This window comes from Cyprinus carpio, chromosome A21, assembly GCF_018340385.1.
Source record: "Cyprinus carpio isolate SPL01 chromosome A21, ASM1834038v1, whole genome shotgun sequence".
NCBI lineage: Eukaryota > Metazoa > Chordata > Actinopteri > Cypriniformes > Cyprinidae > Cyprinus > Cyprinus carpio.
Window position 1 is genome coordinate 14,585,403 of NC_056592.1, and position 12,431 is coordinate 14,597,833.

At 39.0% G+C, this 12,431-nt stretch overlaps 2 protein-coding genes across 9 annotated transcripts in view; one reads left to right on the forward strand and one right to left on the reverse strand.

Moving 5' to 3' along the window:
* Positions 1 to 2,495, reverse strand: part of nrg2a (neuregulin 2a) — an 85,616-nt gene extending 83,121 nt beyond the window's left edge. For all 7 annotated transcript variants that reach the window (XM_042710994.1, XM_042710996.1, XM_042710992.1 and 4 more), the window contains exon 1: positions 2,084 to 2,495. In XM_042710994.1, the coding sequence (XP_042566928.1) occupies positions 2,084 to 2,495 (412 nt within the window). The remainder of the gene's footprint in view (positions 1 to 2,083) is intronic.
* On the forward strand, positions 2,414 to 10,741 carry puraa (purine-rich element binding protein Aa). 2 transcript variants are annotated; one of them, XM_042711001.1, is made up of 2 exons: positions 2,414 to 2,626; positions 9,720 to 10,741. In XM_042711001.1, the coding sequence occupies exon 2, from the start codon at positions 9,794 to 9,796 to the stop codon at positions 10,655 to 10,657; it is 864 nt and encodes a 287-aa protein (XP_042566935.1). In that variant the 5' UTR covers positions 2,414 to 2,626; positions 9,720 to 9,793; the 3' UTR covers positions 10,658 to 10,741. The 2 variants fall into 2 exon arrangements, with proteins under 2 accessions (XP_042566935.1, XP_042566934.1); XM_042711000.1 differs by lacking the exon at positions 2,414 to 2,626 and adding an exon at positions 5,667 to 5,857.
* The last annotated feature ends 1,690 nt before the right edge of the window (positions 10,742 to 12,431 follow it).

Below are 12,431 nucleotides of genomic sequence, written 5' to 3' on the forward strand. Positions count from 1 at the left end.
TTCAAAGAACTTAATCTCTCAACTCTACCCTTTCAAATCATTTCAATCATTAATAGTACCCATTCTAGTATATTGGAAAAGTTACTAGCATCTATTAGAAAACCAAAATTACACTGCAAAGGTGTCACAGAAGTACTTCTGATGTGGCATTTAGGTGTCTTAAAAAATACTTAATAATGCTCATAAGAAGCATCAATAAATCAACAAAAAAAAAAAATACAACTGTGTGACTGCCTGAGCCAGGTCAGAACAGGCTTAATTTAGTCTGGTTTTATGCAGCATTAAGTCTTTACACATAATTTTGAGTAGGCACAGAGCGGCTTTAACTCAACTGTGTAAAGATGCCTAATTTGTGTGTGTGTGTGTGTGTGTGTGTGTGTGTGTGTGTGTGTGTGTGTGTGTGTGTGTGTGTGTGTGTGTGTGTGTGTGTGTGTGTGTGTGTGTGTGTGTGTTTATTAGATGCTAGTGTCAAATGATGCCCTTTAGTGTAAAAGTTACACTGCAAAGGTGGCAAGAAAGCAACTCTGAAGTGGCATTTAGGTGTCTTTACATAGACTGTTTAATGCTGCTCAGAGATGGCATAAATGCAATAAACACAGCAATTACAATGGTTTATTTTGATACTAAGAGCTGAGGTTGGTCTGAGCAAGCATAATTTACCCTGGCTTTAATGCGGCTTTGCGCTTTTACAATGAGTTTAGAGCAGGCACAGAGCAGCCTTAAGAAAGTTGTGTAAAAACACCTTAGTTACAGTTACAGTTCCTTTTTTAATTGTTGTATATTTAACTACAAAGTAGGCATTCAAAATAGTCATTTAGAAAGCTTTCTAGCAGCATTAAAAATGAAACAGACACTAGTGTGTAATAAATTGGTGCTAGTTTGTGCACAAAATGTATTAGTAAAACTAGCAACAATTGGAATACATATTTAGAAATGAAGTGAAGTGAAGTTGGTATTTTAATTAGGCCTATCATGGACAATATTTTTCAAATTGTTAACAATGGAATAGTCAGGCTACTTGCACTGGGATAATGACTAGCAGCAAATAATGAGAAACGGTGTCTAAGAAAAAAAGTTAGTCATGGAAAAGAAAAATGTAGTAATCAACATATGCACTAGTTAGTAACATAAACAGCATATTTCCATTCTCGTTATTTAGACGACGTGTTTCTCTCGTAGTCGTTCATAAGAACAGGGGAGAACGGTACAGCACCCTGGACAGCGACAATCTAAACGCGTTACAAGTAGAAGCCCTCTGACAGTAGGCCTGTGGAAAACACGGTGTCCTGAAACTCAATGACTGATAGAATGGTAGCACCTTGTAATTGTGTCACAACACTGAGAAATAAAAATGCAGTGTTTTTTTTCCCTTTGCAGCTGTGAGAGTGGGATTTGAGCTGCCGCTTTGAATCAAAAGTGCCTAACATAAATGTTTATAACTAAAGGTTAAAATGTGCTTTCGAGGAATATGCTGTCATGAAGAAAAACTATGGGATCCATTTTAATTTCTTATTATAAAAAGATAAAAGGAATGCGGCGTGCAAACAGGTGACACATAACTGTTGACTGGGAGATATTCCCCGCTTCCTGAGTGGAGTTTTAAAGGCTCCACTCCCAGTGCAGTTGTTCTGAAGGCCCATTACACAAGCGCAGACCAGCAACTTTCTATTCCCAACAGAGCAATGAGCTTAAGGTCCTGACGGCCACGTTTGAAGATATTCTGAGTCATTCTGACCTTCTATACCTTTTCATATCCGAACATACAAGCTGTGGGCCCTGTCTGATGGCTCCGCCATGAACACTGCTAGTTTATTACAACTGTCTTGAGGAAAGAATTTGGTATCCTACAAATAAGCAGGGAGCGCGAGTGTGCCTAAGCATATGTCTTTGCATATGTCTCACGATACCATGAAAAACCTTTAAGCGTTTTATTCCTGCCCAATATTGCAGAGACGCCCCCATCTGTTACTAACACCAAACATTTGGATGTCATCCGCACCACACATAAGCATACAACCGAAGCCGACGGCCAATGTGTTAATTTGCAAGCCCTTGCACAAGCATTTTGTGGGCATAAACTTACCGCAGTCTTCACACAAGATCCTCCCAACATCTTTCTTCAGGTTCTTTCCACTTGTATCTAAGGGCGCAAACGACGCTTTAAAAACCAAGGGTTCATCAGTTGGGTCCATGAAAAATATATACTTGTGATTCTTTTTCACTTTGGCGCACGGAGCCTCCGAGCCAAATTTCCCCACGGTGACGAGCTGCTCCCGCTCCAGACCCCCGCTGTTTCGCGGCCACACGTCCAGGACTTTGACATTCACACTGTACGGCTCCGCTGAGACGTTCTGAGGCGCGGACTGCACCTTGCCCTCAATCACCACGGCGGATCTGTAAGCCTGGTCCTGCAGGGAATTCAGACTCGGGGAGTAGCAGGCGAAGGAGACCCCGATGAGCAGCATGGATAAGTGTACCGAATCAAGCCTCCTCATGCCGCCAGCTTTGGCTCGATGGTCGGTGGTCGCGTTGCGGCAGGGCTGCGGGGCGATGGCGGCGGAGCTGGGTTGAAGGCTGAAGAGACTGCGAATAGGCTCCAGTAGCACGGCGGCGCGGCAGACCTTGCGTAAGTGTCCATGCCATCGGGATCCGCTGCTTTTTTCCGATAGATTTGCAATCGGGAAACACCAGCTGGGAACCGGAAACGGCGTAATGCTGCTGGGTTAATACAGATCCCCCAACTGCATTCTTCCGAAGCGCATCGTAAAACGCAGGGAAAGTCGTGAACGCTGCCTCCTCCGAAGACACGAGCAGGTATCCGCAAGACGCCGCCAGTCAATCTTTGCCCCGAAACTGCAGTGGTGAGCGCGCCCTACTCGCCACTGGCTGCTGTGTATCGTCCACTGCAGTCGAATGTGAAATGCTGCAGTAAACTATTAGGGCTACTTTCGATATCCCCTCAGCACAAACGTTGTAACAATCCACTTTCGTAGCCTCAAGACGCTGTTGCCGTATCCCTCGCGCCCCGTCTCTATCCGCTACCCCGATCTATCAGGGCAATATTCCCTGCACGGCAGATTCACGGCTGGGGTGCTGAAACGAACGCCCAATCTGCCGGCGTGTGCGTCTTTAGCCTCCGACACCCCTAGAAAAATGGTCAATCCATGATCTCTACCATCGCCAATCCTCATCGAATTAAAAAAAGAAAAAGAAAGAAAAAAAAGAAAAGAAAAAGAAAGGGGGAAAAAACACCAAAATGTATGGTGCAGGGAAGCGCCCGCCTCAAATCTCCTTGTAAATCGTTAGAGCACCGCAGAGGTTTGCGCTGCTTTGAGCGCGATGGCTAACAGTGCGAGTGAATGAGCTTTGAATGAGTTTTGCGTCTCATTCCATTACTAAATCATGCCCTGCATTCAGGTCACATTCGCCGTTCTGCCTCAGAGAGAGGAAAAAAATCATAGTGAGGCGTTGCATCAAATCCATAGGCTACGTCTGGTATCCGTTGCATTGCTGATGCCTGGACGAATGAGAACATTTTTAACAAATGAAATGAAGCAACATCACGAGTGTAGCAGCAGAGTGCATCAAACGCAAAATATGTGCACAAGATAAAAAATCAAAAATAGAAAAAAAATATCAATATAAAACTAATGTTAAAAAATTAGAAAATAAAAAACAAAATAACACAAAAACAGTACAAAAACAAAATATAAATCATTAACTAAATGAAGGCTGAACCTGTGGATCTGCAAAGGCGTGTAGCTACAACTTCACCAAGGGCGACATCTACTGTTCTGTGCGCACACAGACAGAGCCACATATTTCTAATATGTAAGATGATTTACACAATACAAAAGAGTACAATTTTAAATGAACTAACACCTCAAACTTTTTAATTTATTAGTACACAACAGTAGTACAGTACCAGTATCCCTTAATTGGAATAACTTGGGATTATGATTTTGCACAAGGCACAGTGGTGAAAGTTAATAAACTATCCCTTGCTGAGCTTTCACTGCTTATTTATAGGATGCTGAATGCTTTCCTTAAGATAACATTGTAATAAACCGAGCTATAGTGTTCATGGCCTAACCAACAGAACGAAAAAAAAAAATAAGTAATTTATATATATATATGAAATGAAATGTAAATATTTATTTTGTACATTCTGTTGGACAAATACATTTTTGGAACTTTGTCTTTAAGTGTTAAAGTGGTGCATTGTGCCATTTCAAGTTACATCAGGAAAACTATGACGCTGTGATATAGGGTTGACAGTTTTACAGCTCATTTAGTGTGTGCAAGGTCATGACACTACAAGGTGTTTGTTAGAAAAATAGATGAATGCCAATATTTCTACATCTACTTTTAAATAGTGGGATGATTACTATAAAAATCATTGTAACAGGGTTAACTGAGTCAAACATAAAAGAGGTTAAATGGATTTAAAAGAGAGACGCTTGTCCTTAATGGGTAATCGTGAGAGAAATTAATTAACCCTTTTTTTATAGCGCATGTTACAAGCTCAACATAAGAGTTCAACATAAACGCATCTTTTTGTGGATTGAAATCAATGCCTAAACACTTATTGATCTTCATGTTAGTGGTTTAGAAATGCTACTAGTTACAAGTCTCTTCACTTGTGGGTTACACAGACAAAATTGGGAAATGATCGATCGTTAGAAACGCAGTGACGAGACTTGGCGGTTACTGTCCATGGTTCTGAAACAGCGCTGCCCTCGACCTCCCACCGACCAAACGACACTAAACTACAAGGTAAAATATGAGTTTAACGAAATTATTCTTAAGTCTTAATAGGGTACAACCACTTAAAATTAATCAGAAAATTAAGACATTACACAGTCTGGGTGTACACGTGATAAAATGACACGTGCCAGCTACACATCATCTTATCTCTATAAACTATTTGATCATATCAAACATGATAAACATCTTATTCACGCTTTTTTAAGTACTAAAAACTTTAAATTAAATAAGTTAGTATCCTCTGCATTTCCATATGCACCCTTGAAAATGTAATTATTTAATGTCTCAATGAATCACCGTAAGTTCTACAAAGCATCTTATCTTGTTTTTTTTTCCCCAAATTCTGAGTTGCCTTCGTAGATTTAAAAACTTCATTAGGTTACATTCATAATTTTTTCAGATAATTAATTCTAGGTATCGTTCGTTAACAAGTAAAGGCCTTATTTTAAACATCCTACTTTGGTAGAACTCACATAATAGAATGTATAAAGTAAAACTAAAAATAAATAAACTTTAAGAGACTAAGAGAAACTACAGTGACATAAGGAAGATAATAAAGCACATGTAAGAAACTACAGTGACATAAGGAAGATAATAAAGCACATGTGCATATTACTTTCGCATACACACTTTATTTCAACAACCCTATAAAAAGGTGATCGTGACACTAGTTTTTCGATTCTACAATGCTTGCAGCTTCTAACACACCTACTCTACTCAGAATAGCCTACGTAGAATACATTTCATATGAGATTTATGTGAAGTATTCTCCATTATCAAAACCGCTAAAGCAGCTGGCTGCAATACCGCGAAAGCAACAGTGCGAGGCGCAAGAGCTGTTTGCTTTGCCCCAGCTGAGCGTGCTGACATCAGACTCCACGCGCACAGCGTTGAGCTCGTGCGTGCGTCCGTCTCCATGCCACGACTCGCTCTTTCGTTCCATCTTGTGAACGGCGCATCGGTGAAGCAGCACCGCGACATTGTTTACAATAGGCCTTCGGGGCTTACAGGTTTTCATCTTTGTTTCTAACAGTGTTCAACTGCGAAGGGCTTGCGCAGGGGCTAACGCTCTGCCTACAGACTGAGCGGGGTAAGATATGCCGAACCACGTCGCTCGTTATGAGGTCTGCGACTTTGGCAACAGCACTGCACTTTACGATCATATCTCATGGTATTCCGCGGTATACCTGTTTTTTGTCAGTATAACAACCACGGAATTAATGTTCGCAGCCGTGGGCAGATATCACAGACTGCTTGCGCAAACTCGTTAACTGTTTACAGTTCTGACATACAGCGAGGCTGTCAGACTCTGTTGCGGCAAATCCAGTGTGCCATTTAAGTGTGACTGTGCCAAACCGTTATGAGTTCACCTTATACCCCAAAAAACAAACAAACAAACAAACAAAAAAAAAAAAAAAAAAAAAAAAACAAGCACACCTTTAAGTGACGCTCATGAATTGGAATGGACGGTCCCTGTTTCCTTCACTCAGTGTCTTTTTTTACGCACTGTCACTTGTGTTAGGCCCATGTCGAGGAGTTTACGAGTGAATTAGAAGTTTCAAATGACAAAATGTAAAGTAACAATTAAGAACAACCAGTTAAGACATTCTTCATTCTAGCAAGCAACAGGCCAAACAAAGTTAGGGACCACTAACTTTTATGTTTAGCCCAAGGTAATATAGGCTAATTATTATTATTCATTTATTTTTTAATCAGGAGGGAAAACACTTATCTTAGACCCTTACCTTGAATGCAAACATTAAATGCATTTTATTTATTATATATTTAATTTATTGTATATTAAACTCTCTTCGAATTATAAAAATTACGTTCATTCCATCTAATTATTGCATTTCTGAATTTGTTGTCAAGGCATGCAAAAACGATGCATATTCCTTATTTCTTAATTTGAGGACTGAGAAGAATTGCATGTAAATATTCCTTTTTTCTTTCTGTTTATTACCTCTCGTACAAACCTTAACGAAAATGCCTGCATGGAAAACACAGTCAAGGCTCTCTCTCTCTCTCTCTCTCTCTCTCTCTCTCTCTCTCTCTGTCTCTCTCTCTCTCCTCTCTCTCTATATATATATATATATATATATATATATATATATACACACACACACAGTTTTTTCAAGGCATCACTCAGTGACCATAAAATATACGTATTTAAAAGGAGATCATTTCTATATATCTCATTTTAATCTACGTTATTACATTGTAGACTTTTGAGTTAGGAGATTTTATATTTCATCTTTTTGTTCTTTCTTTTATAGCTTACAATGGTATTACAGTTGAAACTTTAAGATTAAAATAACATTAATATGCAAGAAAATTGATTATTATTGACGATGTGGTATTTTTACGTCCACAGCTCATTTGTAAAAGTAAAAAGGTCCGATTAGACGCATCAGAATATTTCAATGTCCCGCCTCTGAAAAATGCGTTTTGCTTTTCAAATCCGATAGGCTACGTCTATCACAATTGTACTAATTATTAACAAACATGTTGCTAAATTACTTAAATGTTTTTTAAACTAAATTATTAGAGAGAATCAATTCTTCTATGCGTGGAAAAATAATAAACGTTTATTTAAAAAAAAAAAGTCATCACTTTCCAGGGTTAATACTTACAATTTCAATTAAATTACAGAGCAGTTGTGTTAAGTTAAAGAAAACTAATTCAAAACATTGGTGTAATTATCTAGTCGATTTTTGTTAGATTTTTTTGTAAAGTACCCTAGTTTGAATAGCCTATATGGGCAATATTTCTACAACAACAGGAAAACGCGCAAATAATCTTATAACTAATAAAAATCGAAATCAAAGTGAGGAATTTCTACATTTATAAATCAGTTTGCTTTAAAAAACGTTTATAAACGAATAAATCATTTTTAAATTTTGTATTGCATTGCCAAACATGTTTTAATTAATCTTATGCATGGGTTTCGTGTGGATTGAAAAAGAAAATATTAAGAAACAAAGCATTTAGATTTGATTAACATTATGGTTATGGATTTTAGATATTTTAGTAAATTATATCATTCTACTCGTTTAATTTAGTATTTTATTTTAAGCAAATGTCTGAAACCCATTATTCATTTGCCTATGCGCACTAAATAAATCTTTTGTAAAAGCTTATATTTTATATTTTGTAATATCGCCACGTTTAGTTTAGTCGAGAGATATTCCCGTTTATAGGTAACGGTCATACAACACAGGCTAGGAGCTCTTAACCGCTTTGGTAAGAAAGCATCCATCACAACTGTCTCAATTAAATTCGAAAACATATATCCTAAAATTAAAAACTTTTAGGCCTACATTATTTTCTTCAAACAGGTATTGAAAACAATATCACCACAAAAGCCTTTTTTAGACACTGAGGTTTGATTTAATTAAGCCTCCATTTATTGCTTGTATTTTTTACAAGGAGATTTTTTCGATAGGCTATTAAAATAAAAGCTGAACAACTAGAAAACAACAACTATCTGGAGATTTTATCTAGTTGATTATAATGAATGACTTGCATCTGGTAAAAATGCATACAGCAGCATATGTTAAATAATAGGCTGGAGAAAAATAACTACTAGGCTATTGTAGCGTATAAGTGCGTAACATAAACCTACAAAAAAATGCAATATAGACCTATGTCATAAATCACGCTTTTACCTCTGTAACACTGTATCATCAGGTACTTTTCTCCACATGTTTTGGGAATGTTCAATTGTTGTCAAACTCATGTGAATTCTGTTTTTTCCTTTTTACTACAAATTGATTACATGTCTAATCCAGGTTTGTGTCTTCTCAATGACAATTCTAACTCCTGTATAAGTTCATTAAAGAAGAGAATGTTGTTTGCTGGTTTTACAGCTGCAAAGAAGACAATAATACAAAACTAGTTTACTCCGCACATGTGTGCAAAAACATTTTGGATTCATAGCCTCCTTAAAACAGTAACCTGTGAATGTACAACAGCACGAATTAACAAGCATAAACCTAGCATGCCTACCATTGATGCATGGCAATGTTTTTCTTCCAACATTTTGGACTATATAAAGGAGTGACCATATAATTACTATAAATATATATATTTTTTTTTTTCAGATTGTAAATTATTGATTATATGTATGTTGCTCCCCCTTCCATGTTTGTTGGTTTGAATGGATGTTATTTTGTTAATCTAAAGACAATAAAAAGTTGATCACAAAAAAAAAAAATCATCACGCTTTTACCCAACTAAATTGCAACCACCTTAAAAGCTGAAGAAACCAAACACTGAATTTATTTATTAGCTCAAATCATGGCCATTAAAGCATTTTGCATGAATACAAATGCATCTGAAAAAATTATTTCCAATAATCTATTTTTATTTTTGCCATGACAAAAAGGCCGACGTGCATTATTAAATGAAGGATGAACTAAATGAAAGCCTATCCAAACACAACCGGTCTGCCCGAAACGTTTGTTACCCAGTTTATATCGTGCAAAATTTCTCATTAAATATGCGTAAATATCAGCGTGATGCGTAAGCGATATAATCAAGAATTATGGAAATTTCTAAAAGAAAACTATTTTTTTCCGTTTTCGGCAACTCCTGTACAACTTTAACCAGTGTTTAATGACTCGTTTTATGACCTACAAACGAATAAAATCTAGAGGATAACGACACTTAAGCAAATGGCTTCTGTATCTAACCTACTATATATAGACTCAAATGTTTTGACGGCATTGAAATATAGCCTATTCTATATTAATCCACGGTAAAGGCAGCGCACACGGACGCAATGATTTGAATATTTTACTTTCTCTTTGAACTGAATTTATCATCATCTTCCAGGACAGACATACTACGTGATTAGAGCGTGCGGCTGCAGTGTTTTAAACCTTCTGTACGATTAATTTATTCGGAATCTACACAGGTCTGAACAGCGCTCGTCTTCTCTGCTCACACAGATCTCGCGAGAGCGGTGGCGTGGCTGCTTGGCAGTAGGCTTGCAGTAAGACAGAGGGAGAAGGCAGGCAGCATCATGGCGGACAGAGACAGTGGAAGTGAGCAGGGAGGAGCAGCCACGGGCCCTGGTGTCGGTTCCATGCACCCAGTGACAGGAGGGGCGGGCTCGGCTTCCGGGCTGCAGCACGAGACGCAGGAGCTCGCCTCGAAGCGGGTTGACATCCAGAACAAGCGCTTCTATCTAGACGTAAAGCAGAACGCGAAAGGCCGCTTCTTGAAGATAGCAGAAGTCGGGGCCGGGGGAAACAAGAGCCGCCTCACTCTCTCCATGTCTGTGGCTGTCGAGTTCCGCGACTACCTGGGGGACTTCATCGAGCACTATGCCCAGTTAGGGCCGAGCAATCCTGACATTGCGCAGGACGAGCCACGGCGGGCGCTGAAGAGCGAGTTTCTGGTCCGTGAGAATCGAAAGTACTACATGGATCTGAAGGAGAACCAGAGGGGCCGCTTTCTAAGGGTCCGGCAGACCGTCAACCGGGGGCCCGGCTTGGGATCCACGCAAGGCCAGACCATCGCTCTTCCAGCCCAGGGACTTATCGAGTTTCGCGATGCGCTCGCCAAACTCATCGACGACTACGGAGTGGAGGACGAGCCGGCAGAGCTGCCCGAGGGAACCTCGTTAACTGTGGACAACAAGCGCTTTTTCTTTGACGTGGGCTCCAATAAGTACGGGGTGTTCATGAGGGTAAGCGAAGTCAAGCCCACCTATCGCAACTCTATCACAGTGCCCTACAAAGTGTGGTCGAAATTCGGCAGCACTTTCTCTAAATACGCAGACGAAATGAAAAAGATTCAAGAGAAACAGCGGGAAAAAAGGGCATGCGAGCTTCAGCAGCAGCAACAAGAGGAGATGCACGGAGACGAGGGGGACGAGGATTGATAGTGGAGAGAAACATGCAAAAAATAATCCGAATAACCTAAAGAGAAATTCTACGTACTTTGCTGTAAAAAAAAAAAAAAAAGAGAGATACATAAAAGATAAGTAACTGTTTAACTCCAAGGGAGCACTACCCACAAAAAAATACAAACCTCCACAGTCTGACAGTCCACCCATCGCTGGATATCACCCACTTACCCACCATTAATACAGTAAGCGGCTGCTAAACCAAGTAATAACATTATATATGAACTGTGTTTCCTACTTGACGACAACAGAACTGAGTGTTTCCTTTTCCCTTATTAACCGAGAACTTTTTTACACGTTCCAAGATATTATAAAAAGTGTTTGCAATGGAGTTATTGCCGAGATTATGAGGAAGCGGTTCCTTTACGTGTGAGCTAATGACTTCAGCACAAATCAGATGTTTTAGTTTTTTTAACCAAATTTTTTGAATCATTTGAAGAGGTTGTAATTGTAGCCATGCCACTAGATATTCCAAGCATCACCTGAGGGCTAGATAGGAACCCTGATGGGATAACAAACTGTTGAATCAAACAGTTAAATGACACAGCTACAGAGGTCACCAGAGCAAGTGGTCAGTGTGTAGGTGTCCAGAGGTGGTTGGCGACCTCTTCGCAAACATTATGAGGAGTATTACCAGTGTATTTTTTTAATTAAAGTTCTTGTCATGCAGATGATATGCTATGTATTTGTGTCTCGTTGTCATGCACAGTGTATAAAAAAAAGAGGTACTTAATAAGTAAGAGCAATGACAACAGAAAAGAAAGAGCTCTCTAAAACCTTTTTGTAATGAAACCGGACCCCTCGATACAAACATACAAAGAAACGTATGAAAACGCTCATGTAGAAAAACATACAAAGTATGATTTTGTGAATCAGATGTATTTCAGTGGAGAAGAAAACAACCCACGTTTTTAGTGGGGGATTTGACAAACAATCTGTTAAAGGGTTTAAAAATAAATATATAGAAATATATAGATATATATATTATCAGTCTACCAATGAGAGGATGAGTGGCGCCAAGGAATGCTGTATTTGCATGTTAACCTGTACACAGCCACATTGAGGTGGATTTCTCAATGTTCGTCCTCAAGGACTCATCTCTGTAATGGTTTCAATGTCCATAACGTCAGTAATGTTTGGTCAGGTAGTTAATGGTCAAGAATTAATACTTGTTTTTTCTTTTAAGGAATGAGTTGTCTGAGAAGTATGTGTAAATAATAAGATAAAATATCAACTCTTTTGACTGTTTGATCAGACATCAATAACAAGTCTTTTGAAACGAAAGCCCTTTTTCCATGGGGGCCCTTGAGGACCTGTGTTGGGAGACCCTGACTTTAATGAAACTTGTTGGGGAGCATACTCTTCAGCATTAAACAACCTGGTGCCTTACAGACTCCGCATGCTTATACACTGGCTGGTGCTTTGGATCTAAGTTTGGGTTCTTGTTCATTTTTCTTTTTTCATTTTTTTTCTTTTCCCCTTTCTTTTTCTCGTCTGGTTTTGTTAAGCCCTGGCCCTCCCGTATGCTATTGCATAACTCATGGTCTGTTCGGTCAAGAAGCAAATCATTCTGATCACAACGAGTGACTCAGAAATCACCTAGGCATTTTCCCTATGCACCTTGACGAAAATTTAACAAATGCAACATCCCTGACAAAAGGATGTTTAGTTTTTCGCAACAAACTCCTTTGGTGTGAGGTAAACTTATACTGAAGCCGATCTGTTGGCAGTAACATGTCACTGTCACAGA